The sequence below is a fragment of the Diadema setosum genome, chromosome 5 (genome assembly GCF_964275005.1).
Source record: "Diadema setosum chromosome 5, eeDiaSeto1, whole genome shotgun sequence".
NCBI lineage: Eukaryota > Metazoa > Echinodermata > Echinoidea > Diadematoida > Diadematidae > Diadema > Diadema setosum.
In genome coordinates this window covers 32,912,152-32,939,182 of record NC_092689.1, presented here as the reverse complement: position 1 = coordinate 32,939,182, position 27,031 = coordinate 32,912,152, and the positions used below count along the sequence as shown (strand labels likewise).

General features: G+C 37.4%; 1 protein-coding gene across 1 annotated transcript; it reads right to left on the bottom strand.

Moving 5' to 3' along the window:
* Window positions 1-911: 911 nt before the first annotated feature.
* Window positions 912-22,824, bottom strand: LOC140229316 (carboxypeptidase E-like). The gene is made up of 7 exons (XM_072309591.1): window positions 22,444-22,824; window positions 12,859-13,055; window positions 11,081-11,227; window positions 8,847-9,141; window positions 6,596-6,738; window positions 3,753-3,879; window positions 912-1,917 (listed from the first exon to the last, which is right to left on the bottom strand). Exons 1-7 carry the CDS (start codon window positions 22,697-22,699, stop codon window positions 1,658-1,660), a joined length of 1,425 nt encoding a protein of 474 aa, XP_072165692.1. The 5' UTR covers window positions 22,700-22,824; the 3' UTR covers window positions 912-1,657.
* Window positions 22,825-27,031: the final 4,207 nt, after the last annotated feature.

Sequence of the window (27,031 nt, the reverse complement as noted above, 5' to 3'; positions counted from 1 at the left end):
AACATATATGAACTCTTCAGCAGTCTCTTTTCCTCATTTTTTGGGAATGTGTAAATTGACGGAGTAAGATTATGTCACATGGATTATTTTCGAATGAGACACAACAGGGTGATTGCAATGGTATTCTGTCATATAGTTTGGCTTTCAAACTTCAAAGTACTGAAGTGATCACAATGTACCGGCACAATTGAATTGCTTTTCTGAGAATACCTGATCAGACAGGACGGAGATGGGTGAAGTTTCCATTCAAACGAGTCACTAGAGAGCCCTTGCTATCAAAAACAAGGTTATCCAAAATATGTGAGTGAAAGATGTGAGGCCGACATGTCACTTAATTGGAGTCCTGATAATATTTGAACATTTAAAAGAACACATGTGGGTGCGAATCAGAAGAATGAGAAGTTTTAGTTTGTTAGTACCGCTCCAATCTAAAGCCATTAGATGAACTTTCTCCTCGTCAGAGAACCCCTTGTGAAATTTCGGAAATATATTAATGATTATTTTCATCCCTGAAATGTTGAAAGTACTTTAAATACTGTCACATCCAAGAGAATGAGATTCCAGTTAATCTTAATGTACAGTAATCACATGTGGAAAATTGATAGGGAGACTTCCACAGTACATCCATCAAACAGGCATAGCTGCAGAAATATCAATGTAAGCAGTTCAATGTGTAATATTGTGTTCAAGGGTTTGCCAGCATACATGTTTGAGTTGGTTTTGACACAGTTTAACCTCTTTTCTTTCATTTTTTCTTCAGAACTACACATACATCAGCTAAGCACAACTGCCAGCTATATTGGGCTTATTGCTACCACAATAATTCTCACAATTTAGCTGTTTTTGTTTTTGTTTTGTTTTGTTTTATGTTATTTGTTTTGGTCGATACAGTGCATATGTGAGTGTAAGAGACAGTTTGTCATCGCCAATAAGAGGAGATGCAAGGAGGGAGGAGTGATTTATAGTAACATTTTTTGTGTGTGTATGTGTGTGGTGTTTATGTAATACACAAATATTGGTGAATCTCTTTAGTGTGTAGGTTCCATACTGTAGCATGCCATGGCTTTTTTTTTTTTAATGCGAGAGCATAACTACCATGGAATTGGAATGTTCCAGTGAATGCAGTTTTTTTTAACACTTGTAAATAATGGTAAAATGATACGATATCACACGTATCAGAACATGAATTGAAGATGAAGGACAGATCTTACGGATTGCAATAACCTGCGAGTTGTCACTGAGATGTTGGTTTATAATGAGAGATGCATGAGCTCCAAATATCATCTGGCTCATATGCACTGATTATCACTTAAATAACCTGCCTGCTGGTTGAGAATTGCTTTTTAAATTTTGCATGACAGTATTCTGAACCTGGTTGCTATTATTTCATTTTGCATCAATATTATAAAAACAAGGCTAGCACCACGTTGAGTGGTCCCTGAATGAATGGTTTGGATTCGGACTGGTCAGCAGAATGGACAAGAATGCATGCCTTTTTTTTTTGTTTCTGTTTTTGATGTGTCCCTGGTTGCTTTATCCTAAACAAAGGGTGGTGAGTTGTGTGAGTCTCATCAAGGGACAGGGACAGTGACAAGCCTTCTAACAAGGGAGGCTCGGCAGGTCAGTTTACAGACGGATGGCGTGCAGAAATCTCCAGTTAGTAGACGGGGTTGGCCATGTTGCTCTGCAGTGCCTCAAACAGCGCTTCCAGCTCGTCCAGCTTGCTTTTAGGTGGCTCACAGCCGAGGACGAACTGGCTGTTGTCTTTTTCGAGCTGAAAGCTGCAGTCGCTGGCCGCCTCCTGGGGCTGAACGGGGACAACAACGCATTCCTTGGACTTGGTGTGGAAGTGGCAGGCGGAAGCCTCCACACGGTACTTGCCTGGCGTGAGGAGGCGCCAATAGTCGCCGTCAAGAGCTGGAATCAGACAGGAGAGACAAGTGTTTTATTTCTCATATATACATTGCATAATGCGAAGGATTCACGACTCATCACATATGTGAGGCAAGCAAGAGCATGTCAAACTGGAATAATTACTGAATGTTGACAATTGACCACAATGTTCCTCTCTCGTAACGAGAAAAGACACAATGTTCTTAAAATATGGTTACAACGGCAACACCTGGTCTGGCACACACAAAAATCATGTCTCACACACCTGTATATTGAAACTAACATGTGTGTCAAATACTGTTTAAATCACTCAAACAAGGGTGTGCAACAGACTGACTAACTTACTGACTGACTGTAACGAAAGTGATTCCTGTATAAGCTCCTTTAAATCTTTGTCATATCTTTACCCTAAAAGGGCCGGGGGGGGGGGGGGTGACATTTTCCGCGACCATTCTGCCGCATGAATTTTTTTTTACCGCGCCGCTCGCTGACTTTTTACTTTCAAGTCTTGCACATCTTGTGACACAATTTTCATGAAAATCGGACATACAGTTATGACGCTGCATGACTTTTTAAACATGCTTGTCAGACCAAAAATGGCTCAAAAACATGATTTTGTGTACAAAGTCTATGCAAAGAGTTTCCTCACCTTATTCAAAAAGATATGATTATTTTCACTTTCAATGGCTGAAATCAATTAATTTTAGCATTATCATTCTTAAAATAGGTTCTGAAATAAATTTTGTAGGATAAAAAAAAAAGGTCAAAAAACAAGGAAATACATAAGAAATTCATAAAACAATAGAATACATACGAAAGTAATTTTGATACCAGATTTTTTTTTAAATACATTGTTAGGAATGCTACAAGGAATGGCGTCACCAAAAATTAGGATGCCATCAGCTTTATTTTTTAATTAGAGCAAAATTTATGATTTCACACATATTAATTGATATAAAATATAAAAAATGAAAAATTTAATCTTTTTCAATGAAACTTCAAAACTTAGCTTTAAAATATACACCACCATTAGAAGCAATCTCCTGATGTGCTATATGACAACCCAAACAATCATATCTTTCCCCTCTGCATACAATGACAAGCCCCTGAATCAATGACCTGAGAATTCCAAATTTGATGTCATCTGCATTTTATAGATCAATGTCAAGTACGACTTTCTGTCACATGCAATCAGAACAGTCACTATAAATAGCAAAGAGCACCCTCCAGCCTGGTAAAGGCATACATGCTAAATCAGTCTACACATGGGATGAAATCGAAACTGAAACAAGTGCTCTATCCATTCATTTGATGCTACCAAAACATGCTGTGCACACAAACTGCTTATGGGCATCTCATCAGCTGTGGCTCTCTACACAGTCTGTGTTAGAGCAATTACAGTGAAAAGAAATTAAAGTGTACCAATACCCCGAGTATTATGTTTGCAATATTTGTGGAATATACTTGAGACATGCCCTCTGCAAAATACTGGAATTTTTTGTCACTCCAATTTCTATCTATTGGGGTTTAAATGTAAATTCTAAAGAGTATATAAAAACAAACATGACTTCAAACAGACTAGTTGATCACTCAATTCTTTCAATCGAAAGATTGTGCTATCTATATTTTTTATAGGCCCTCCCCCTTCCCCAAGTCTGGCACCTTGCCATCGTGGGATTTTTGTTCTTTCTCTTCTTTTCTGTTTTGTAAAGATGGTGTTCACAAAACATGCATACTTTCATGGGCTATCACAAGTGAATTATTGCTGTTTTTCCGTGTATTCTAGCTGTACACAAATTTGATTTCCAGGGTATTGGTACACTTTAACTCCAGTCTAGAATCTGTGGACAGGTACCGACCTGAGGTGATGTCGTGGTCAATGTAGTCATTCTGCAACTTGGAGGTAATATTGTAGACCCTGATCCTGGCGTTGGGAATCCCGACATTGTTCTCATCGAGCACAACTCCCTTGATGCCAGCATGTACCTTGTCATCGCAAATGAAATAAAATGCTTTCCATTATTTCAAACACAAATACTGACAAAAATTATCTACATTCAGCATGTGACTTGCAAAGGCCAAACTTCTGAACTGTAGACAATCACACATAATCAAATGGAGGTGTAAGTTTGAACAGAGAGCAGGGCTGAACAACAAATTTTTTGACGTTGGAGTATGGAATATTCTCGCTTCCATTAAAGGTAAATAGAAGAAGAAGAAGAAGAAGAAGAAGAAGAAGAAGAAGAAGAAGAAAAAGTTTCCATACCCCTGCATAAACAGTAAATTTTTGCTCTAAAATGGACATATATTCAGGTGATCCACAACTTGAAATTTGACCATGCTGCAAGCTCTGAACACTAGAATATTGCAGAAACTGTACTTGCGTAGAGTGCACATCATTAGTATGTAGTGCACAATATTTTGCTACTTATTTCCCTTTGTGTGGCTTATGTTTGATGTTGAATGTTGATGATGAATGAATATATGAATGACTGAATGAATGACTGACTGACTGACTGAATGAACTAGAATTATCACTGAAGGTGATTAATATCCCCGCCCCTAGTGTTGCTTTATAGTATGTGATGTCATGAGGGCAATGATGTTAATACCAAGTTTGTGCACTTGTCGAATTGGAAACAGAATAATTTTAGTTTACTGTACAATTACAGAGTTGACACCGAGTATAAAACTTACAGCAAATGGAAACATGCTTTCCCCCAGCATCACTACACTTAAAGACCATCATAAACACCAAATTTGACCTTCATAGCTTGAATGGTTTATTTTGATACACAAATGAGTGGTTACCATGGCAACACATTTTCCCTAAACTAACACATAGGTGTCTCGCAAACCTACACTTCTAGATCATGATACATACTAAATTTGACTTTGATTGCTTGAATGATGGAAAAGTTATTCGATCTGCAAGGTTTTGGTAAAATTGTGGTTACCATGGCAACGGTTTGTGTAACAAACACAAATATTATGTGTTCCACATCTATACCTCAGGGCCATAATGCCTACCAAATTTGGTTTCAATTGCTTGAAAACTGTGGAAGAAGTTCACTCCACAGGATTAAAAAAAAAAAAAATGCGGTTACCATGGCAACGCATTGTCCGATACAAATACAAAGGACATTTTGCAAAACTACACTTAAAGAGCATCATACACATCAAATTTCACCTTCATAGATTAAATGGTTCAATTTGATACAAAAATGAGTGGTTACCATGGCAACACATTTTTCTTATATTAACACATTGGTGTCTTGCATAATTACACCTCCCGATCATCATACATACTAAATTTGACCTTAATTGCTTGAATGATGTGGAAGTTATTCAATCCACAAGGTTTTGGTAAAATTATGGTTACCATGGCAACGCTTTGACAAACACATAAATTATGTGTTTCACATCTATGCCTACCAAATTTGATTTCAATTGCTGCAAAACTGTGGAAATTGTTCACTCCACAAGATTTCGAAGAAAACATGTGGTTACCATGGCAACGCTTTGTCAAGTACAAGTCTGTTGCAAAATCTTGCGTCACGAACTCCTCCTACAGTTTTGAAGCAATTTAAATGAAACTTAGGGTAAATGATGATATTGAGGTATAGATGTGCAAGACATGTTTTTTGTGTTTGTCGGACAATGCGTTGCCATGGTAACCATAATTTTACCAAAACCTTATGGATTGAATAACTTCCATAGTATTTAAGCAATCAATTTCGAAATTGGTATCTATGATGATCTATAGGTGTAGTTATGCAAGACACTCTATGGCCCGAATTCACGAAGGTGGTACAAATGAAACCATGGTTTAAACCATGAACAAAAACCATGGAGCGCCAAGTGTCGCACGGAATATTTCGTTACAAAATTGGTCGTTTCGTCGATGAAATGATTATTTTGTAACGAAATGACAACATTTTGTAACTAAATAAACATTTCGTCCACGAACAAAAGTTGGTTCATTAAGGAAAAGGTCATTTTGTCGACGAAATTACCAATTTCGTAACGAAATATTCTGTGCGGCACTTGGTGCTCCATGGTTTTTGTCCATGGTTTAAACCATGGTTTCATTTGTACCACCTTCGTGAATTCGGGCCATAGAGTGTCTTGCATAACTACACCTATAGATCATCATAGATACCAATTTCGAAATTGATTGCTTAAATACTATGGAAGTTATTCAATCCATAAGGTTTTGGTAAAATTATGGTTACCATGGCAACGCATTGTCCGACAAACACAAAAAACATGTCTTGCACATCTATACCTCAATATCATCATTTACCCTAAGTTTCATTTAAATTGCTTCAAAACTGTAGGAGGAGTTCGTGACGCAAGATTTTGCAACAGACCAACCGACCGACCGCCCGCCCGCTCTACCGCCCGCCCGCTCTACCGCCCGCCCGCCGCCCGCTGCCCAACCAACATCACAGTGATTCCTATATACCCCCTTCACACTATGTGTGGCGGGGGTATAATAAATGAATACATGAATGCATAAATGAATGAATGGATGAATGAGAATGGATGGATGGATGAATGAATGAATGGAATGGATGGATGAATTAATCAATAAATCAAAGAAAAATCAAGCGAACAAATGAATGAATGAATGAATGAATGAATGAATGAATGAATAAAATAAGGGACCATAAATATTATCCACAGAGAGTGTAATTACCTGCTGTATGTAATCTAGGAGAGACTGTTTGTTATCCTGCCAGTAGTCTTCAAACAATTCAGGATGGCTTGGGAACTTGATGCATCCCAACTCCAGGGTGATCTCAAAGCAGTTGGTGTGGAGGTAGTTGTAGTCTTGCATACCTGGTGAAGGAATGGAAAAGAAATGAGAAATGACATACATGGAAATTTGTCTACAGAGCATTACTACACTAACGTTATTGTTACATACATTGTAAAGCTCGCGACAGTCGCAATTCTTACTTATTTTCCATCATTCATAATACAGCCTAAAATTTGGCTCATTCGCATCTGTGTGTATTGCACATAGGCGTGTGCATGAATTTCATATCGAAAAATCCCACTACAACTAAATACCAATACAAGCCACACGCCATTTGTAAAGTTCTGTGTGTGCATGTGTGCATAATATGTAGAAGGTGCTGTTGAATGAGGGCTTTGGTAGGAACATGCACTGGCTGCTGGCTACTTACAATAATGAGAAGGAGCCTTCTAGCTTTAACTGAAAATAAAGGCCAGACAGGCACAGTACATGAGCACATTTTTTTTTTTTTTTTTTTTTTTTTTTTTTTTTTTTTTTAAGGACATTGGTGACAGCGGCATTGTGAGTTATTATTATTATTATTTTTCTTTTTAAAAGACAAATAGTGACCTTAACGTCAGGATTTAGCCTAGGTAACCTACAGGTTTTTGCTCATGGGACTACACAGTCATAACATTCTGGTGATCAAACACACACTGTTGCATGGCCTTTTGAAGTTCGATAAAATGTGAGTGAGCCTCATCAATTTCCTACAGTGGTGCAAGATAAGATTCGGCCCATTGCAGTCTGCTGTTGGCACAAATGCTGACTCACAAAACCACCAAAGGTTCAACTTCCTTCCTATTGTCTGTGCTGGAAGCAGCAGAAATTCTGCTTATGTGTGAAAAAGCTTGTAATAAATACCTTGGGCAAGAATAATTGTTTTAGGGGCTGTTTCCGTTCACTTGGTTACAGCTAAGAGCATTGCTGAAATAAAACTCTTTTCATGCCTTTTTCTGCTTCTCTACATGTCTACATCTCCCATCATCAGCAGTTTACATGATGATCAATTCAACTTTACACATTTGCATGTTCCCCATTTCAGAGGTCCAATTTTGAACAAATTTGACCGACATGTTGCCTTGAATTCATTCTTTTCAGTGACTCCTCCAATATTAGCAGATAGCCCGGTCAGCTTACATTCAAAAAGATGGATTGACTTTTGATATGTAATACTATATTTGACTGACAGTGCATTTTAGCAAACAATAGGATATGAAAGAAAAAAACAACAACCTAGTAGACTCGACACACAGCTTTCCCCAAAAATAACATGCAGGTGTCCTCTTCATAGTGCAAGCTTTTGATCTATTTCCTCTGACACTCCTTTTGAGTTCTGATCATGATTACACAGCCCAAAGTGTAATAAATTCATCCATGCAAACTTTGATTGGATTTCATCCTACACTCTTTGATTCTTGGCAGGTAAACAGAGGATATACAATATGTGGGCTTGGGAGCTCTGAAAACACAACCCAAAGAGTGACATGTTCATCCTAATATGGTAGCATATGTCTCCATCAGTAAAACATCTCAAACAATTCTCGTAATACCTGCACTATCACAAGAAAGAAATAATTATAGGCTGGGGCATGGGCAGATGACAAACAAACATCTTGTCTCCCATACCAATATCTAGCTGAGGCACACAATTGATAAATTCTGGCATTCATGCTTGTAAGAACGCATCTGGTAGTCTTAAGATTCAAGGCAGGGAACACTATGATACTGTATACGCTATAATTTTCGCGTACATAAATTTTCGCGAATTGCCGATGTCACACATTTTCGCGGGTGGTTAAATTCGCGATTGGGGGACCAGAGAAAATATGAAGTGGCAAAGAAAGTGTGAATTTTCAACTTACTAGCAATGAATGCTACCACAGCGACTGGGCTGTGTATACTAGTAGTTAGACGTGGACATGCTATATGTACGTAAACAAGCTTAGCCAGTATGGTCTGTTTGGTAAGCCGTAAAATGTTCGTATCGTCAAGGCAAGGGATTCATTTTGGAAGGTAATATTTTCGCGTGTTGTTAATTTCGCGAATAGCTCCCGACTCGCGAAATTCGCGAAAATAAAACCCACATGAAATATATAGCGTATACAGTATTCTCGAGTTCTGAAAGTCAAGAAGAACTATCGCTGACCTCCTTTCAGTGGGTACCAGTCAGCTCCATTGGTGATACCGTCAGTAAAGATATCATTGCCACCCTTGTCGCAAGACTTGCGGTCTGGGTCAGACATGATCGGGTGCACCATGGAGTAGGCCTTGGCCAGCTGCCGGAAAGTGGCGTCGTCGGCGCAAGCTTGGTAGTGGGCCCTGTTGTCGACGCTGGAATCGAAGGGGTAGTTGGCCACAAAGTCGCCCCCGTGGAGGTTGGCCGAGAGGCAGAAGGGGAAGCTGTCGAGCCACTCCATGACTACTCTTGTCTCTGGCTCCAACTTGCATTCGTTGTAAATAGAGAATAGAATCAAATAGAAAGCAAATGAAATAAGGGCTTGACATGGGTGAACGAAGGATGAAACCCAAATATGTATGAGAATTGAGGAAATACGGCAATATCAATCCAATAGAGCACATCAGCAACGTTTGAGGAAAATTAGATAATCTGTTCAAAACTTATGAATTATGAGTTTTGGTGGAGCAATGGCTGGATGAGGAGGATCCAACATTTTGTGACGACGTGTATGGCAAAAGATAAAAAGAAAACATTGTTTTCCATACATGACATCACGTTGTAATTTTCTCATCCAGTGATGGCTGCATCCAAACTCTAGAGAACGGATTGTCCAATTTTGTTCAAGCGTTCATTGATGTGTTCGACTAATATTGCTGTATTCACTCAATCCATGTGTATACTTGGGTTTCATTCCCCTTTAAAGATAAATCCCCAGTCCCATGTCCTACAATTTACTTTTATGTCTTAATGAGCTGAGCTGAACACAAAGATCTGTGAGAGTTCTATCGACATTGTACAAAGAGTAAGTGAGTTATACGTAGACTGGAGAAGATTCACATGTCTCTCTCATCCAGTGAGTGATGCTGGTACATTGTAAATGAATATTGCACAAGCTGTTGATGTCTTGGCCTCACAACTTCCCTAAAATGATAGAAACATCATAAAATCACTACTTGGAGAATGAAGCAACATGAACTACAGCTCTACCTCTAAAACTTAATCTTTAACAGCTCTACAATGATTTGATGTGAAAGATAGTTTTGTTCTCTTTGACAGATTTCATGCAAGAAGCTAATAAAAGCCTTGTGAAGTGGCTACATACAACCATGTATGTAACCCTCTCCCCCACCCCCCCAAAAAAAAATGCTTTTAAACTTTGATGGATCCATAACTGGTTAAGGAACTATGATGATCACCTTTACCCAACAACTCTAAGAAACTGCAATGTAAATGTGGTTCGGTGCTCTATCTGTTTATAATAATACTTACTTTTCATTGTTAGTATTTCATAAGGTACACAAGAATTTCATACTAATTCCCTTTCAACAGTCCTCTGTGTTATAAAAATACTTAAAAGCCAGTTTTTATTGCAGAATTTTGGAAAGCCTCTTCTACAGTATGTTCATAATTAATGCATGAATTGTCAAAACCTTTCTGACAAATCAATATTTTTCTCTCTCGAACAAGTATCGTTTCTTTTTTTTTTTCTCTCTGATTTTATTGTTCTAGTCTTTCTTGGATAATGGTATATGAAGTGAAATTCAGAGGTGCCAATTTGATAACACAGTACTGATTTCAAGTGGGAAATTCCACCAGGACTTGATGAGATAAGATGGCAATGTACTAAGTGATTCATGAGAGAGAGAAAAAAAAAAAAACCCAAAAACGAACAAAACTACATATGACTACTTGAGCAGAAAGCCTAAACAAAAATTATGATTGAATTGTTATGATAATGATATTGTCAAAAGATGCAAATTACTGTAAAGAATGTTCACATGTATTTTAATTTCACAAATTTCATGAGAGCCAAGATTTGCGAATTTAAAATGCATGCGAGAGTTCTTGTTTTCACTATACGCATTGAATGCCACAGGCACTTCACCCAAATTTCATGATGTTAAAATATTTCAGTGTCCACCTACAACGTACATGTAGATGATTTTATTATACTGATTTTGTGCTTCAACATCTGAAAACAAACATTTTGACTATAATCTGCTCTATGTAGTATGGGTCACTGACTATATATTTAAGATTTTAATTCTGCAAGCATGAGTAGGATGTACAATACTGTACAATACATCCTCAGTAACACATTCATTACAGCTGAATGTATCTTGATCATCACATCTGAAAATACTGGCTCCAACTACCTAGAGATCAAACCCTAAATGACAGACAGTATGTTACTGACATACCCTTCCACGGATACTGGCCGTGATGTGGTTGTTTTGCATTGTGTGTTCAAAGAGGATCTTGTCCAGGTCAGGGAAGTTGCGATTCAGGTCGATTCCATTAGCATTGGCACGGCCAATGGTCCAGGAATTTTCACCAGCCCTTATCATCTGGATTGACATTGGCGTAAACAATGAAGCAAAATTAGCATTGGATGTTGAGCATTTTATTGACTGATTGATTGAAATGGTTCACTGATAATAACGTCCTTGCAGCCAAATGCCAAATCGTGACAGTTTGACATAAAGTGAATAAAAAAAAAAAAAAAATGCATCCATATAGCTAAAAGAAAAAAAGAAAAATCAAAGTACACATAAATGTTCATTGCAACTGATTGACAAAATGTCCAACATGTTATTTAGACGTAATAAGTACCAAATTAATCAGTGTTTAGTAGTAGCCATGATAAAAAATCATGGGCATACATACTTGGGCAGGATTTGAATACATGTACAGCTTCCTGACCTTCTCAAGTATGCATGCTCATGCTTTTGGTTTTTTTTTTTTAATCATTAATTGATTACTGATTAATTTAGTGCTTATTACATTGATGTAGGACAATTTGTCAATCAGTTGCAATAAAAACAACTTGATGCAAGAATTTCATTCATTTGAATAATGTTCATGATGAAACAAAGTGAAATATATACAAATTGCTCCACAAAATGATAAATATATTATACTGGGGTGGGGGGGGGGGGGGGGGGGGGAGTTCCTATAATAAAGGTATCACAGTGCTCAAGTGCCAGCTCAATAAATGGCTAGAATTGTTCATCACCATGCATTGCAAATGTATCGCCCTGAACAACAATAACTTTCGAGTGATTAAAACTTCAATCGAGACATGGAACATCTGGGTCAGTATTATTCTGCTGGGGTCAAACATCAGAATGCTAGAACACTATACTATCACCTAAGACAATATGCACTGACCAAATTTGAAAGAAATCCACAAGGGAAATGAGGCCATCATGAGGTGCAAATAAGAAATGTGATGACAAAGCAGCAGCTTGGTGTACTCTGCAACCACAGTACTGTAAAAGTGGATATTTTAGCATGCCCAATTTTTTCGTGCTGGGCCAAGTAAAGTGTTTTTCATTCCACAGAATCAGGAACATTATGGCACGCATAAATATTTACATGCTTTTATTTTTGGCTCTAGCTTCCGGTTGCACGAAATACACAAAATTTCCACACCATGAAAAAGTTCCACTATACAGTATCCTGCTGAAACTTTGTCGTCTAGGGGATTGAAGAATTTCTTTTTTTTTTAGAGAGAGAGAGAGAGAGAGAGAGACTCACAGAGCTCGACACTGGCATTTTCTCTGGTGGCTTGTTTGAGATACCAAAATCTTTGAATTTGAAATTTTGGTGGCGTGGGAATAAAATGTAGTGGCCTGAAGTAAAAGGAAATGTGATTTTTTATTTGGATGTTTAACTGCCCGATCGGGCCACAAAAAATAACCTTTTTGGAAATTTGGTGGCCCAAAATTAATTTTTAATTGTCCCGGGCCAATGGGCCCCTGCTAATGTACTGCCCAGGACTCATCTTGCAATTATGCTTATCATTTTTATTCAGGTTTTTGTTTTTGTTTCATTCCATCCAGGATGAGTGCAAGGAAATGACAACTAACACACTGTTAACCTGTTCGGGATGAGCCCCAAGTATAATTGGGCAGGTGACTATGGGAAATGGATGTTGTCACAAAATCAGATCAAAATGTGATCAAAATGAGCTCACCTCCTGCAGGGCAGCCTGGTAGCCATCTGGGTTCATTGAGGGCATGATGTGGATGCGAGTGTTGTCCACCAGCCATTTGATGGCGGGGTTCCCTGCGTTGTACTCCTGGCAGAGGTACCGGACGAGGCGCAGCAGCATCTCACGGCCAACGACCTCATTGCCGTGCATGTTGCCGACATACTTGAACTCTGGCTCCCCTGCACACAAATCAGAATGAGACAACATGTTAGACACATTCACAGTCACAGACATACAAAATTGTACATTCGTAAAATGTTACTGGGCTCTCTCAAACAAGAATGATGAGTTTACACCATAATTAAAGCTTCATCAAACAAATATTTTTATCATCCACCTCTGCTGGTTTTCTTTTTCAACATCAACATCTTCTGCACTTTATCATCCTTTGACCTGAACTGAATGAATTACAGGGCTAGTGTAGTATTGGTTGAGGTGAGGATTCATAATCTTTTTTTGTGAGATACTTAGAAACCACTCAATGGGATGTTAAAGAGCATGTGATATTCTAATAGGAATTCAAAGTGTATTTGAAGAAAACATCCAAAAGCAAGGTAAAACAAGGAAAAGTAGAAATTACTCGGTGCGTAATATATGTCCCTGCCGGAAGTAGCATTTTGTAGCAAATTGTGCAATATAGGTAAAAAATCAAGGTCAAAGGTCAAAGAAGTCAAAGGTCAAAATTCTGTGTAGAAGTTTTGAAGCCCTCACCTAGTGCCATCACATAAAGCAAACGGAATCGAAATCGGGTTAGAAATGGCGAAGGAGTAGCATTTTGTAGCAAAATGTACAATATAGGTCAAAGGTCAAGGTCAAAGGTCACAACTGAAATTCTGTGTAGAAGTTTCAAAGCTCCCATGTAGTGCTATCATATAAAGCAAACAGAATCAAAATTGGCTCATAAATGACAGAGAAGTAGCAAAAGTAACATTTTGATCACACACGGACGCACAGACACACACACGTACGGAGCCCGTTTCATAGTCCCCTGCTCGAACTCGTTCGGCGGGGACAACAAAGTGATCCTAATAAAAGATGGGTCCCACCTCTTATTAGTGTAGCTTTGTTTTGGATACCTCAGTCACTTCAGAAACAATTTTCATCAAATTAACTTTAAATTCCTCTTCAGAATTAAGCTCTTTCACATTTCATAAGAGGTTTCTCATTATCTCACAAAAACTTGGAAACCTGATGCCCCAGCTCAACCAAAACTGTACCATCCCTTGAAAGGCATACTTTACCATTTGCACAAGAAACAAAAATCCAGCATTAACGTTTTAAAATAGTTCTAAAATGTGAGTCAGGGATAGAAACAACCACTGTAAAAATTTGAATCAGTGAAATCAATCTTTAGTTTTGTTTATACAAAATGTGAACAATAATTATAATAAAAATGTTTCAAGACTAAACCATCTACAGTTATGGTTTATTAAGAAAAATACTGATCTCCTTATATTTTAGGCTTTATTGCAAAATTCTTATATGATATGATGTTTTGTGATACAACTGACCCATAATGTGCATCACATGTAATAATTTGAAAATTTTTTAAATCACTGCTGCCAATGGTAAACAATACCTTTAACCTACATGTATTTCATGTGGTATTGATAAGGACTGGCAATGACGATTAAAAGTACAATGTACTACTGTATATACCCTGCATCACAAAACCAACAAAAAATTGCCAGATATGGATTTTTAGTTGAGGGCAGATACTGAAAAAGCAGATTTTAAAGGTCTAGTTTACCTTTGGGAGCAGTGATTTCAAAAATTTTCAAGATATCATATTTGATGCACATGTGTAGGTCTGTTGTATCATAAAACATCCTACCATATGAAATATTTGCAATAAAACCTAAAATATGAGGAGATATCAGGGTTTTTCTCAATAAACCGTAACTGTATACGGTTTAGTCTGGAAAAATTTTTATTATAGCTATTGTTCACATTTTGTGTATTTAACAACACTTAACATCGATTATACGGATTCAAATTTTGACAGTGGTTGTTTCTATCCCTAACTCACATTTTAGAACTATTTTATAGCACTAATGCTTTCATCTGCAAATGGTAAATTATGCCTTTAAGCTTTAAATTGATGTACACGAATTTAACTCAATTCAAATGGAATCTCCTAATCAATCTAAATATTGGGAAGAAATCACACACTCTGGAAAAAGAGTAAACTGAGAAAAGAGGCTACAAAGTGAAGGGTCTATTCAAGCGCTTTAATACCAGTAATCTCTACCAAGCCATGCTACAAACAAGTAGCATGCAATGAATAGGACATAAAACAGGATGTAAACTCCCATAGCAACAACAATGAAGAGATTATCAGACGAAGCTGAAATTGAGCATGCTCTGTCCATGATTAATAATTAATTCAAATTAATAATTAATTCAAAGCAGCAGCATCATCCTTTTAAAAGTTATTGACCCGTTGAGGACGGGCTGATTTTGCTACAACACACATTTCCCATAGACACCTACATCGTACCCGAGTATACAAATTGTACACCATGTACTCAGGATTCGCCTTCAGTGGGTAGACTTGAGAGTGAAGTGTGAGTAACTCAGGGTTTTTATGAAATGAAAATGGGCCTGTATATCTAATCACCCCATTCTAAAAATAAAGTGTTATAGAAAAACTGATGAAAATATGCAGTTTCTCATTTGTTTTATGATCCTACACTTAAAATAATGTAGAAAAACAGCTCTTTCAGAATATATAAAAAACTTAAGATTTACTGGGTTGACCCGATTCATTTTTTTTTTTTTTAGTCCACATGTATTCAAATCAAGCGGTGCAACTTTTTGTTGGTTTTGTGATGTACAGTCATATCAAATGTACTATACTGTCACTGTGTCGTGCCTTGTCCCTGCCGCTAGAAGACTTGACCTACACAAGATGTAGGGGCCTAAGGCTTAATTATAGTCAATACAAATGTACAATGTACATGAGAAACATGTACCTACAGAATGTAGTTGTCAGTCACAGCTGATTGCAAATGAATGTTTAAAATCTAGTGCAGCATTTTTCTCATGGTTGTGAACAATAAAAACTGCAGGCTCCAGCTTTTCTAAAAGCATCTTAAGTTGCACTTACACATGTACAAGATTTCAGAAACAGTAGTTACAAAACAACACTACAAAATAGGGAGTTTTATATCGTGTTTCACAAACAAAGCACTCTTGCGTGTTTTGTGTCATGTTTCACAGGGTAGTCTGGGGATGAGAACCACAAAACTGTACACATGATACTGTACAAAACATGTACAGATGTACATGTATGCCATTTAGCAAGGCATACAGTACAATGTACATATTGTATTTCACGAATCAGGACTTCCCCGACAATTTCATGACTGAGCGGTTAAATTTTGAGAAAAATTATAATTTCTGTTAACGGCCCAACCCACTATCTTGGTGCAATGCTGAAAACTTGATGTTGCTGTCTGCTCTGCCTACATTTCTACATGCATATACACAGTACATTACACAATACCTTACACACTTTTGTCATATATGGTACACAGTAGTATGGTAAATAATCAAAATACCAGGTACAGTGTGTACAATGTATGTGTTACTGAACGTACTAAACATTATACAAAATACAGCTGTGCCAACATGGAGTGGGTGAAACTGAACTCATTACAAAATTAATTTATTAGCAGGACCATCTGCCATGAGGTCATACAGTCTCCAGTGTACTGAAAAAGTGAAAATGTTTGCACATTTTGCGCAAAAGAAACTAGGCCAACAAGGGACCCAGGGGTCTCGCGCTCACCTGAGTATTGCAAGTTTACCTTTCATGCATTCTTGCAGACTTTTTAATACCCGAGAACATTCGAAACTCGGGGCAGGGGCAGCTTTGAGAGCTGGAGGCATGGACCCCAACGGAAGCATGGTGCCCAGTTGAACAATTTAAGATCGAAACCCTCTAGGAATGCTACCTACAAAGTTTGGTGAAAATTCAACAAGGGGTTTTCAAAAAGAACATGTTCAATCTAAAATGTACATGTACGTAGGTTCCCATTTGGACCAATCCCACCTCTCCCCCTACCCTGGGTCCCAAAGGGGGCACCCCTGATTCTGGCATCACTTGAAACAACAGTCATTGATTTACTATGTATCTCATCATATAGTATTGTACCTTCTAGTTCTAGACGAGAAGATGATTTTTTTTTTTTTTTTTTTTTTTTTAAGATTCCTTTAATTTGTGGGGTTTGGGCCCTCTTGGGCCCCCAGGTGGGGCATGATGGTGCCCATTTTTTGAAGGAATTGAGATCCTATACTCCTAGGGATGATACAAGTTTGTACCTGCCAAGTTTCTATATGGTTACAATTTTTGCTTGCTACAGGTATACAATACATTGTATGTTTAAACACAAATTTATTATGATTCAGTGGAATCAAAACATCAACTTCATCTAATACCAGGACGGGCGTAAAAAAATTACTGGTGTGAAAATTTGCAACATTTGTATTGATATTGATAAGGACATTACAAATGCACTATGTACAATTGTACAGCACTTTTCTGTTTCCTAAGGGTGGGATTTCACGGAGCACGCGAACGATTTGCGAAGGACGCGAATGACAAAATGCAACATTCGGAAAAGTTTTTCTCCGAATGTTTTCCGACAATGAACCCGAAAACTATTCTTGCGCAATTTGTGCGAAGTTTCCACGACGTATGTGCGAATGTCGTGTGTATCATTGCTAAAGTACAGCATGTTACGAACACTAAGAACACGCGACGGAAATGCGAACAACGAACATTTTTCAATAATCATGGGAGAAAATGTACCCAAGGAGAGGTGGAAGCTGTCTTGAGTTGATTTTTTTTTCTTTCCTCTCTTTCTCCTTTCTTTTTCTCTCATTTCTCTATCGTGTGCTTGCCTACATTTTTTTTCCTAGGACGTATCTTCACCAGTAAAGCATTTGATCGTTTTGGGTTTTTTTTTTTTTTTTTTTTTTTTGCAGTTCCTCCAACACATAATCTCTATATAGTTCAAATGAAATTTTACATACTTTAGATTAATTTCAAGTGTATTCTGCGATTTTTTTTTTTGTATATCAAACATTTATTTCTCTTTGCTAGTCTTTAATTTCTTTTGTTACTATAGTTGTGAATAATTTCTTGATGTTTAGATGTATGCTACGATTTTTATTTGTAGAAAACGTATAGGTCATACATCCCCCAATGTGCGCTAAACGTTCGCGAGAATGTCTCAAAAGGCACGCGAACAGTTTGCGATTACGTCGTAAAATGATCGGAAAAACTTCGCAGATTTCGCGTAACATACGCGAGACATTCTCTAAAGTTTCGGAGTCTGTTTGGGGTTTCACGAACATTTTGCGAACATCGCGCGTGTCTTGCGAAGGTCTTGCGCACAGACCGAGGCTTTAAAGACACTTTCGAGAACAATTCACGAGCAAATCACGACCAAGTGTGCGGAAAAGGTTCGCAACAAATTTCAAACTTTCTTGAAATTCTCGCCGAAGTAAAAACGACATTCGCGAACAATTGACGACGCTTCCGAACCCTCACGTTTGTTTGGCGATCGTTTGCAGACTAAAATGCGAATGCTGGATCTTGCCATTCGCGTCCTTCGCAAATCGTTCGCGTGCTCCGTGAAATCCCACCCTAAGTGAAAGCCATATCAGAAGATGCTACAGCCATACTTTTACATACATGTACATAACTGTACATGTATCTGAAAAGCTAAATCCACACTGTTGTAGCCAGTTTTGAGCAATTTCAAACAAAGCATTGCCATTTAGTTTTGTTTTTGTTGTCATTAAAGTTCATGGTGCTTTTACTGTACCTCAGCAAGAGAGAGAGAGAGAGAGAAAAAAATGTTCATCAAAATTTTTACTTACAACTTGTAGAGGCATTTGGAGTCATGTTGAAACTTTTGCGATACCCGTACATTACTTACAGTACATACAATACATTGTAGTACTATTGCATATTGGGATCAAAGGTTGAACTCATCTGTCAAAGCACGTGTATTATTTATAATTAACACATAATTTTGTACTTTGTATTAGCCCACATTTGTAAACCTGCAGCAATTGGTCTCATAGTTAGCATGGAGTTTGGGTATGATTGCAGTAACACCTGTGTAAAATTTCGTTCCAATTAGTCCATTACTTTCATAAAAATAAATGAAAATGCACCGTAATCCGTATGCATGCGTATAACGCTCACTAGCTCCGGTCCACGTACATGTACGTGTCACATGTACAATGTACGTAGCTATAGCCCGCGCTCGTAATTCGATTTTGGGTCGGGTTGACCCGGTTTGAAAATTGATTTTAAAACGATGATTTTCTTTCTTTTATCGAATGGTATAGACAAAGAGCGACAGGTGAGGTATGTTACTGTTACAATGTATAACTTGTACTTGAAGTCATATTGGACCTGTTTTATGCAGTTTTGATTTTCGTGGGTTTGCAAATGTGGGCTAGTACCTTTAATATTGCATGTATACTGTACACATGTACACTGTGTACTTACATGTACTTGATATCCTTGACAATTCTCATGAGATATTGATCGATGTGTACTGTACCTGCTACTTGAACACATTATATCGTATTTGTATGTATTGTTTGTATTTCACGGCTATTACACTGTGGGTGTTGACCTCAATTGTTCATGCTTACTGTGAAATACCATGAGAGCTTCAAAAGCTCAGATTCCAGACAGAAAACAATGAACATACAGACAACAATGAGCCTTGACTTGAATTATCCCCTTGTCCATGTGTGCTTTTAGAAAGAGACTGATGTTACTGCTACAACACTGTAAGTACTGTAGTTCACACAGAACACAAAGAAAATTCACACAGCTAGAATACAATCGATGTAGTGGATGTATGGATGGAATTTGCATGACCTCAGTTTAATTAGCCAAAACAATATAAATTAATGCAACTGACAATGGCTAATACATTGTATATGAAAAGTTTGACTGCAAAACAAGTTAATTCCACTCTCATGGAATTGAAAACAAAAAGAAACAAACACTAGAAACAAGGAAGATAAGGAATTGTGGGATACCGCATTTTCAATAATGCATAGTAATTTCAAAATTATTTCTTGTGATAACAAGGAAACATGGGATATTTTCAGTCAGAGTGTAACATTGTAACTCATTTTTGAAATGTTTGAAATTGGCATTGACAGTACCCTGTTCGCAATCACACTCTTCATATGAAGCCTGGGTACTTTGTAAGTACTATATGATACAAGTAGATTTTATTTACCAATCCTTCATCATGACATCTGTCATACTGGGTACTCTACTGGTTGCTACTGGTACTATTGACTTTGTAGCATTTCTAATTGAGCTGGCAAGAATACTCTACAAAGTTTTTGTACAATTGTAGGTGAGTTCCATGACATTTGCCCCTGCCATAATTGCTCCCATGAAATATCTGCATGCTAAGCCAAACATAAACTCTACCCTGAAACATACAAATCCTTATCTTCACATCAAACTAAACTGATAATTATCAAACTTAAAACCCTATCACAACCCTAACATAACCCTACACTCTACAGGTGTACGTTTTAAGTCCTTGGAAAAAATGAAAAAATAAGACTGAAGCAATTGTCTCAGGAACTAATGTTCAGTCGTCTTGTAGTTGTACAGTGTAGGTGTGGGTGTGATTCTTGAGACAGTAATAATAATTTAAACAATCTTACAGACTTTACAGTATCAAGAAGTGAAGGAATAACATTGTATGAACAATTACATTGTACATTGTCACTGATCACTTAATATTGATATCATCATTATAAATATTTTCATCATCATTACTATTCATGTCATTGTTATTGTTATTATGATGACAATTAGATCATCATCAGTAGCCCTATTACTGAGTACGATCATTGCCATTTTTATTTCTATCATCATCATTCAAATACTGTACTGTAGCACTGTAGCACTGTAGTACTGTAGCACTGGCACCTTGACCTTGGATTCACTATACAGTAAAACATACACATGCTCCTAGCAATTAATAGTAATTGTTTGACCCTCAGCCTAAATATGCTCTAAAAAAGATCGGACAAACATCACATATCCATGCAAATTTGGGCAGTGAGTTGGTCATTCATATCCTTTGAAGATCGAAGAGTCAACACAACCTTAATGTTGTATCAACTACAATGTAGATACAGAATCTAGATGTGTTCTAAATAAGATTTTCTTGAGTTGATATCAGGCTCAGGCCTCCATGAGATACCGGTGGTATTGCAATTAGGTGCAGGCATTCAATTTATGTATTGCATCCCTACTAAAATACTGTACTGGTAGTAGATCTAGACTAGATAGACCTGTAAACACCAAATAAGTCATACATCTTATAACTTACAATGTATTATACAGTCATAGCCAAGATCTAAATTAACTATCAAATTATACAGATCCATAATAATACGACCATATCATCACGTGTCCATATAGCACTGTACAGGTATGGTATTACTGGAGAGCATGGTAATTCCGGACATGCACGTTTTCGCGTACTACTAACGTTGAATACGTGCGAGACTTCGTAGCCTCACAGAATGTTGTACAGACCAAAATCGTAAAAAAACATGACATAAAAATGTAAAAACGCACAGATATTCACATTTTACCTCAGATTTAGAAGAAGTTATCAATTTTTCACAAGGTTTTATCGCGTGAACTGTTTGAAATGTTTAAGCTAATAGACATTTTACCGTAAAATACGAAATTTGAGCCTCATTTGCCGATTTTTTCTTTGTCGTCCCCTCGGTAAGAATGTATTGGTGATTCGAGGGTATGAATTGTGATTCTGGCGCAAATATAAAGTGCGAAAGACGTTGATTATTCCATTACGAAAATCGTGTCCGGAATTATAATGCAAAAAGACAACTTTTTGGAGAGGGGTATATTTGAACTTCTGTCTATTTTCAAAAAAACATAGTAAATATTCCAATATTAATTCATAATTTTGCCAAATTCGTAATTTTCAGAATTTTGTGAAAAACTGGTGCAATTTTTGACAGAAATTTCATCCTCTGACTAACTGTTAGTCTACAGAATTCAGAGCCACGAAAAAACAAAACAAAAAACTTTGGTAATACGATCAACTCTCGCTCAGCCTCTCCTACCAATAGAGTACCATATACGATGTACTAGAGCCCAGCTGGCAGAGGCAGACCTCAGGACTGCCAGGATGCAGGAGTACAACTTTTACCAGCATCACATCAGTCCATCATGCCAATGAAGATGAAGTTTGAATTGACTTTGATGAGACGTGTGCTCATAGAAGAGTCTACTGTTACATGTACGTGAGGTGAATACAGTTCGAGTTGTGTAGGTCTTATGCGTGATTGAATTCGATTTTACTTGAGTGTAGTCAATAGTAATACGGCCGGCCATCATTTAGCTCATGATCACTGACACTGACATAAAACAGCAACACTGGCACTGCACTGTGCCTGTGGCTGGCGCTACCTCTACAGACATGTAATTCTACCTCAGGAATATGAATAAAACTACGAGTATCTTACCGACTTCATGGACGCCAGGATTGTCTGAAATAATGATAACCATAAGTTTTCTGCCATCTTTGCTGGTTCCATTTGAATATAAAGTGGTAATAGAAGGGCACTCTGCGTGGGTATCTGACAAAACATCTTCCAAATATTGTTGACCGTAGGGTTCCCACTCTTCTCGTCGACTGGCTACATCTTCCATCGACGAAGCTGTTACAAGGAGGAAAGAGAGCGCCGATAGCGCCACTAGAACAGAAAACATTGATGTCATGTTCTAACAGATCTACTTCAGACGCCTTGAAAGAATTATTGGTGAAGAAAATTGGTCCTGACAAACAATTGTAAAGGTTGACCCGGCGTAACAGCTGGCGGTACAATTATGGGTCGCGTCCTCTTGTTCTAGATCTGTCTCCAAACACACACGAAGCAAAGCAAACGCGGGTGACGTGGGTACAGGTAAGGTACGGGAGATCGCATCGCTCGTATTTTGTGTGCACGGAGGATTGGGAACGGAAAGTCAACGCAGTGCACCATACAGCAGCTGCGTGGGGTTGCATGCACTCACAGGATCGATAGGAGCAAGACTGGTACCGTTGGGGTGGGGTAGGGTCGACACGATTATAGTATGCTGACGTACAGATTTACGTCAGTGACGGCGACGACGAAATTAGAAATGCATCGCAGATGGTTTCTCTACGATCTACTGTCGTTTCAGCAGCATTTACTGGTCGATCTTGAAGTTATGCATTCTATATTACTAGTATTGTGCCTCCCTTACACACCCCAACCAAAGCCATTAACTTGTATGATTGAGTACGGTTACCCATAAGGAGTGTTATTTTTATGTGTTCAGGCCTATTCATATAGCATTAAAATGTTAATATTTTATAATTATGCATTATATAAAACAAATTAATATTCACGCATTATTTTACACACCGGTATACCATGGACCCTGTAGGGTCCATGGGTATACAAATGACATGATAGACAGTGTCCCGTAGGGGGGGGGGGGGAGTGCAAAAAAAAAAATCTGGTGCCACTTCCGGGTCTAATCAGCTGCAAGCAAAAGAATTTTTTTTTTAAAAAAAGCTCGCTTGCAATTTTTCGTTTCTCTTGCCACTTCCGGGTTTCCATCGGCTGACAAGAAGGGAAAAAAAGAAACCTTCAGCGCAATTTTCTGGCGCAAAAATTAAAAAGCGACGCCGGTGTCCCCCCCCCCCCCCCCGCCCCCATTGGCCACTGATATAGAAATTAAAAATTTCAAATACCTAAAATCGCTGACGAAGGGGGAGTCCCCCAAGTTTGGAATTTTAATAAATACCAATTGCCAATTAATTGATGCATTTCTCTATCGTGTCATTCCTTCTATATACTAATATTACATACTATAGGCCATACTGCCAATATACGGATCAAAGTTTAATGAAGGACCTGGAGGCGCATTTGGAAATTTACTTTGGTGTATATGAAGTTGTCACATATTGCTACCCATCCACGTTGATTAAATCGAAGAAAATGCTTTATTGTCTGAATAGAATCCAATATGATTTGTTGTTCTTACCATGGGCCGTTTTACCCGAGGCCTCGGGTAAGACGGGCCATAGTGGCAAAAGGACCACTTGATTGGGCCGTTTTGTCCCGGGCAGTTCATTTTATGAAAAAAAATGTCTCTTTGTTCTTTATATTAAAGAGGGAATCCATCCCAAATAAGTAAACTTCAAAAGAAAGAACAAAAATTCCCTATACAGAACGCCAGGTTTAGCAAAATGGCAAAAACAGGATAAGATACTCTAAGGAAGATATATGACATTTTGAAATTTCACATTTTTTCGGAAAATATTTTCACCATGCAGTCTATATAAATATTCAAATAAGTCGACTGATGATTTCATTTTTCATGCTTGTTACTTTATGAAATTCGGGGAAAAGGTATTTAGCTAATACAAGTAAAATCATGTTCCCATGCCAAGTTGGGTGGTTTTACTAAGCAAGTTTGGGAGAGGTGAAATATGAAACTTTTGTCATTTGTGTAATAAGAATTAAATTGTGAAAGCATGAAGTCGTCATTTACTTGATGATTTGAATATTATGACAAACTTATGGTCAAGAATTGTCTTCCGAAAAATTTTGAAATTTCAGAATGTCATAACTTCCTTATTTCTTATCCGATTTTGATCATTTTTGTATTGTTCTGCGGGGATTCTTTTTCTCTTTCTTATGAAATTTATAAGACTTTTGGGTGGATTTCTTCTTTTATTTTAAACACACTGGTAAACATACAGCTATACCGAGTTGACAGGCACTATTTCAAAGCTCAAATTGAGCAGCTTGAGAGCAAACAAACACAACGAAAATCAATAAGTGCATGTACAAACATATAGCATTGTATGGGGCAATTGTAGATTCTGCCAGTTCTCATCAATACCCAAATTCATGACTGTACAATTCTGTTTTCTTCTAAAACAAACAAAAAAACAAAAAATAAACTTTTATTGCAAAACGATCATCACTATTATTATCTGTGAAAAACAACATAAATGAAAATGACCAATTTATGATATCAAAAGGAATACTTAACAATCCTATTTTCAAAGATGGTTAAAGGAATCGTACAATTTTGGTTGAAGCCTGACTTCAGGTTTTTATCATTTTTTGGTGAGAAAGTGAGAAAGCTCTTATGAAATATGAAAGCGCATGTAATTCCAAGAGGGATTCAATGTTTATTTGATGAAAATTGGTTTTGAAATGCCATGGGCCGCCTAGGGATATCCAAAACAGAGCGATCCTAATACAGTGTGGGACCCAGATTTTATTACGATCGTTTTATTTTTCTTTGTTTTGGTATGTTTCAGCCATTCCAAACCCGATTTTTGTCAAATAGATTTTGAATTCCTCTTAAAGGTATTAGCCCACATTTGTAAACCTGCAGCAATTGGTCTCATAGTTAGCATGGAGTTTGGGTATGATTGCAGTAACACCTGTGCAAAATTTCGTTCCAATCAGTCCATTACTTTCATAAAAATAAATGAAAATGCACCGTAATCCGTATGCATGCGTATATAACGCTCGCTAGCTCCGGTCCACGTACGTGTTACATCTACAATGTACGTAGCTATAGCCCGCGCTCGTAATTCGATTTTGGGTCGGGTAGACCCGGTTTGAACATTGATTTTAAAACGATGATTTTCTTTCTTTTATCGAATGGTATAGACAAAGAGCGACAGGTGAGGTATGTTACTGTTATAACTTGTACTTGAAGTCATATTGGACCTGTTTTATGCAGTTTTGATTTTCGTGGGTTTGCAAATGGGCTAGTACCTTTAAAATGGTGATGCTTTGTAATATTTCATAAGTAAGTGATTAAGCAGTTGGGGTGGTCTGTCATACCCAGTGTGCTTATATAATAAAATATAAATAAGTAGATAAATAAATGAATGAATGAATAAATAAATAAACAAACATATATATATATATATATATATATATATATATATAAGCCTATGGTTACCATGTTTAGATGACATATCCTCAGAGAGAGCTCGCCGGTGTATATTTACCCATGTTAAAACAAAACAACAACCAACAAACAACGACGAATTAAATTCTTATCTAACCGACGAAGCCATTTTTTAATCATTTACCAGAATAGTCTTCCTCCTCCCCCCCCAAAAAAAACAAACAAACACACACCCCACAACAACAAACAAACAAAAAACAACCCACGATCCAGCATGTATGAATGGACATAGTCTGCATGGCATGACTTCACTGATGACGTCACCAATAGCTGTTCCGTTCACATTTTCAAAAGATAAAAATCTTTGTTGTTAAAAGGGTATGCCACAACCAAACAATTTCATCGTCAAGCACATTAATATAAATGAAAATATTTAGGCCTATAACTGGTAGCAGCCCCTGCTATACACTGATTCGGAGTTTGGAACGATTGGATTTGATACTAGTACAGCATAATGTCTTTGCTGATTTTTCCTCAGTAGGTGCTTACTAACATTAAGTAAACATGGTACTTTTATACCGTACCTTTATTTCTTATTTCTCTCTCTTGATTTTCGTTTCATAATGATAATATGAATAAAAATGGAGTCCTGTTATTTTCATCCTTTGTTTCAAGAATTATATAGTTTTATATGAAAATGACTAACAAATTGAATTTTATTCGTTTCAATTCAAGTATGGTATACTTTATTTAGAATGCCTGATCAAGCTGCCACAAATACACCGGACTTTGGTGTGTTAAACACTATCACGATTCAGATTATATAAATACAATGTACGTACAATTTTTCATCAAATGGTCTTTAATAGAGGAGCAACAATATTCTAGGCCCCGTCTTATAAAACTTGTGATAGAAATCAATCAATCACAAATCTCTTGAAAGCTGCAATCAATCGCATCCTGTGATTGATTGATTGCAGTTCTCCGTCGTAATTGTTACGACCAAAATCACTCTGAGAATGATCGCACAAAAGAAACAATCAACTAATGTTCAGGCGGTTTATTAAAGGGAAGGTAAACCCAAAGAGCAATGTGGATTGAGTGAAAGCAGCAACAATAGTAGAACACATCAGTGAAAGTTTG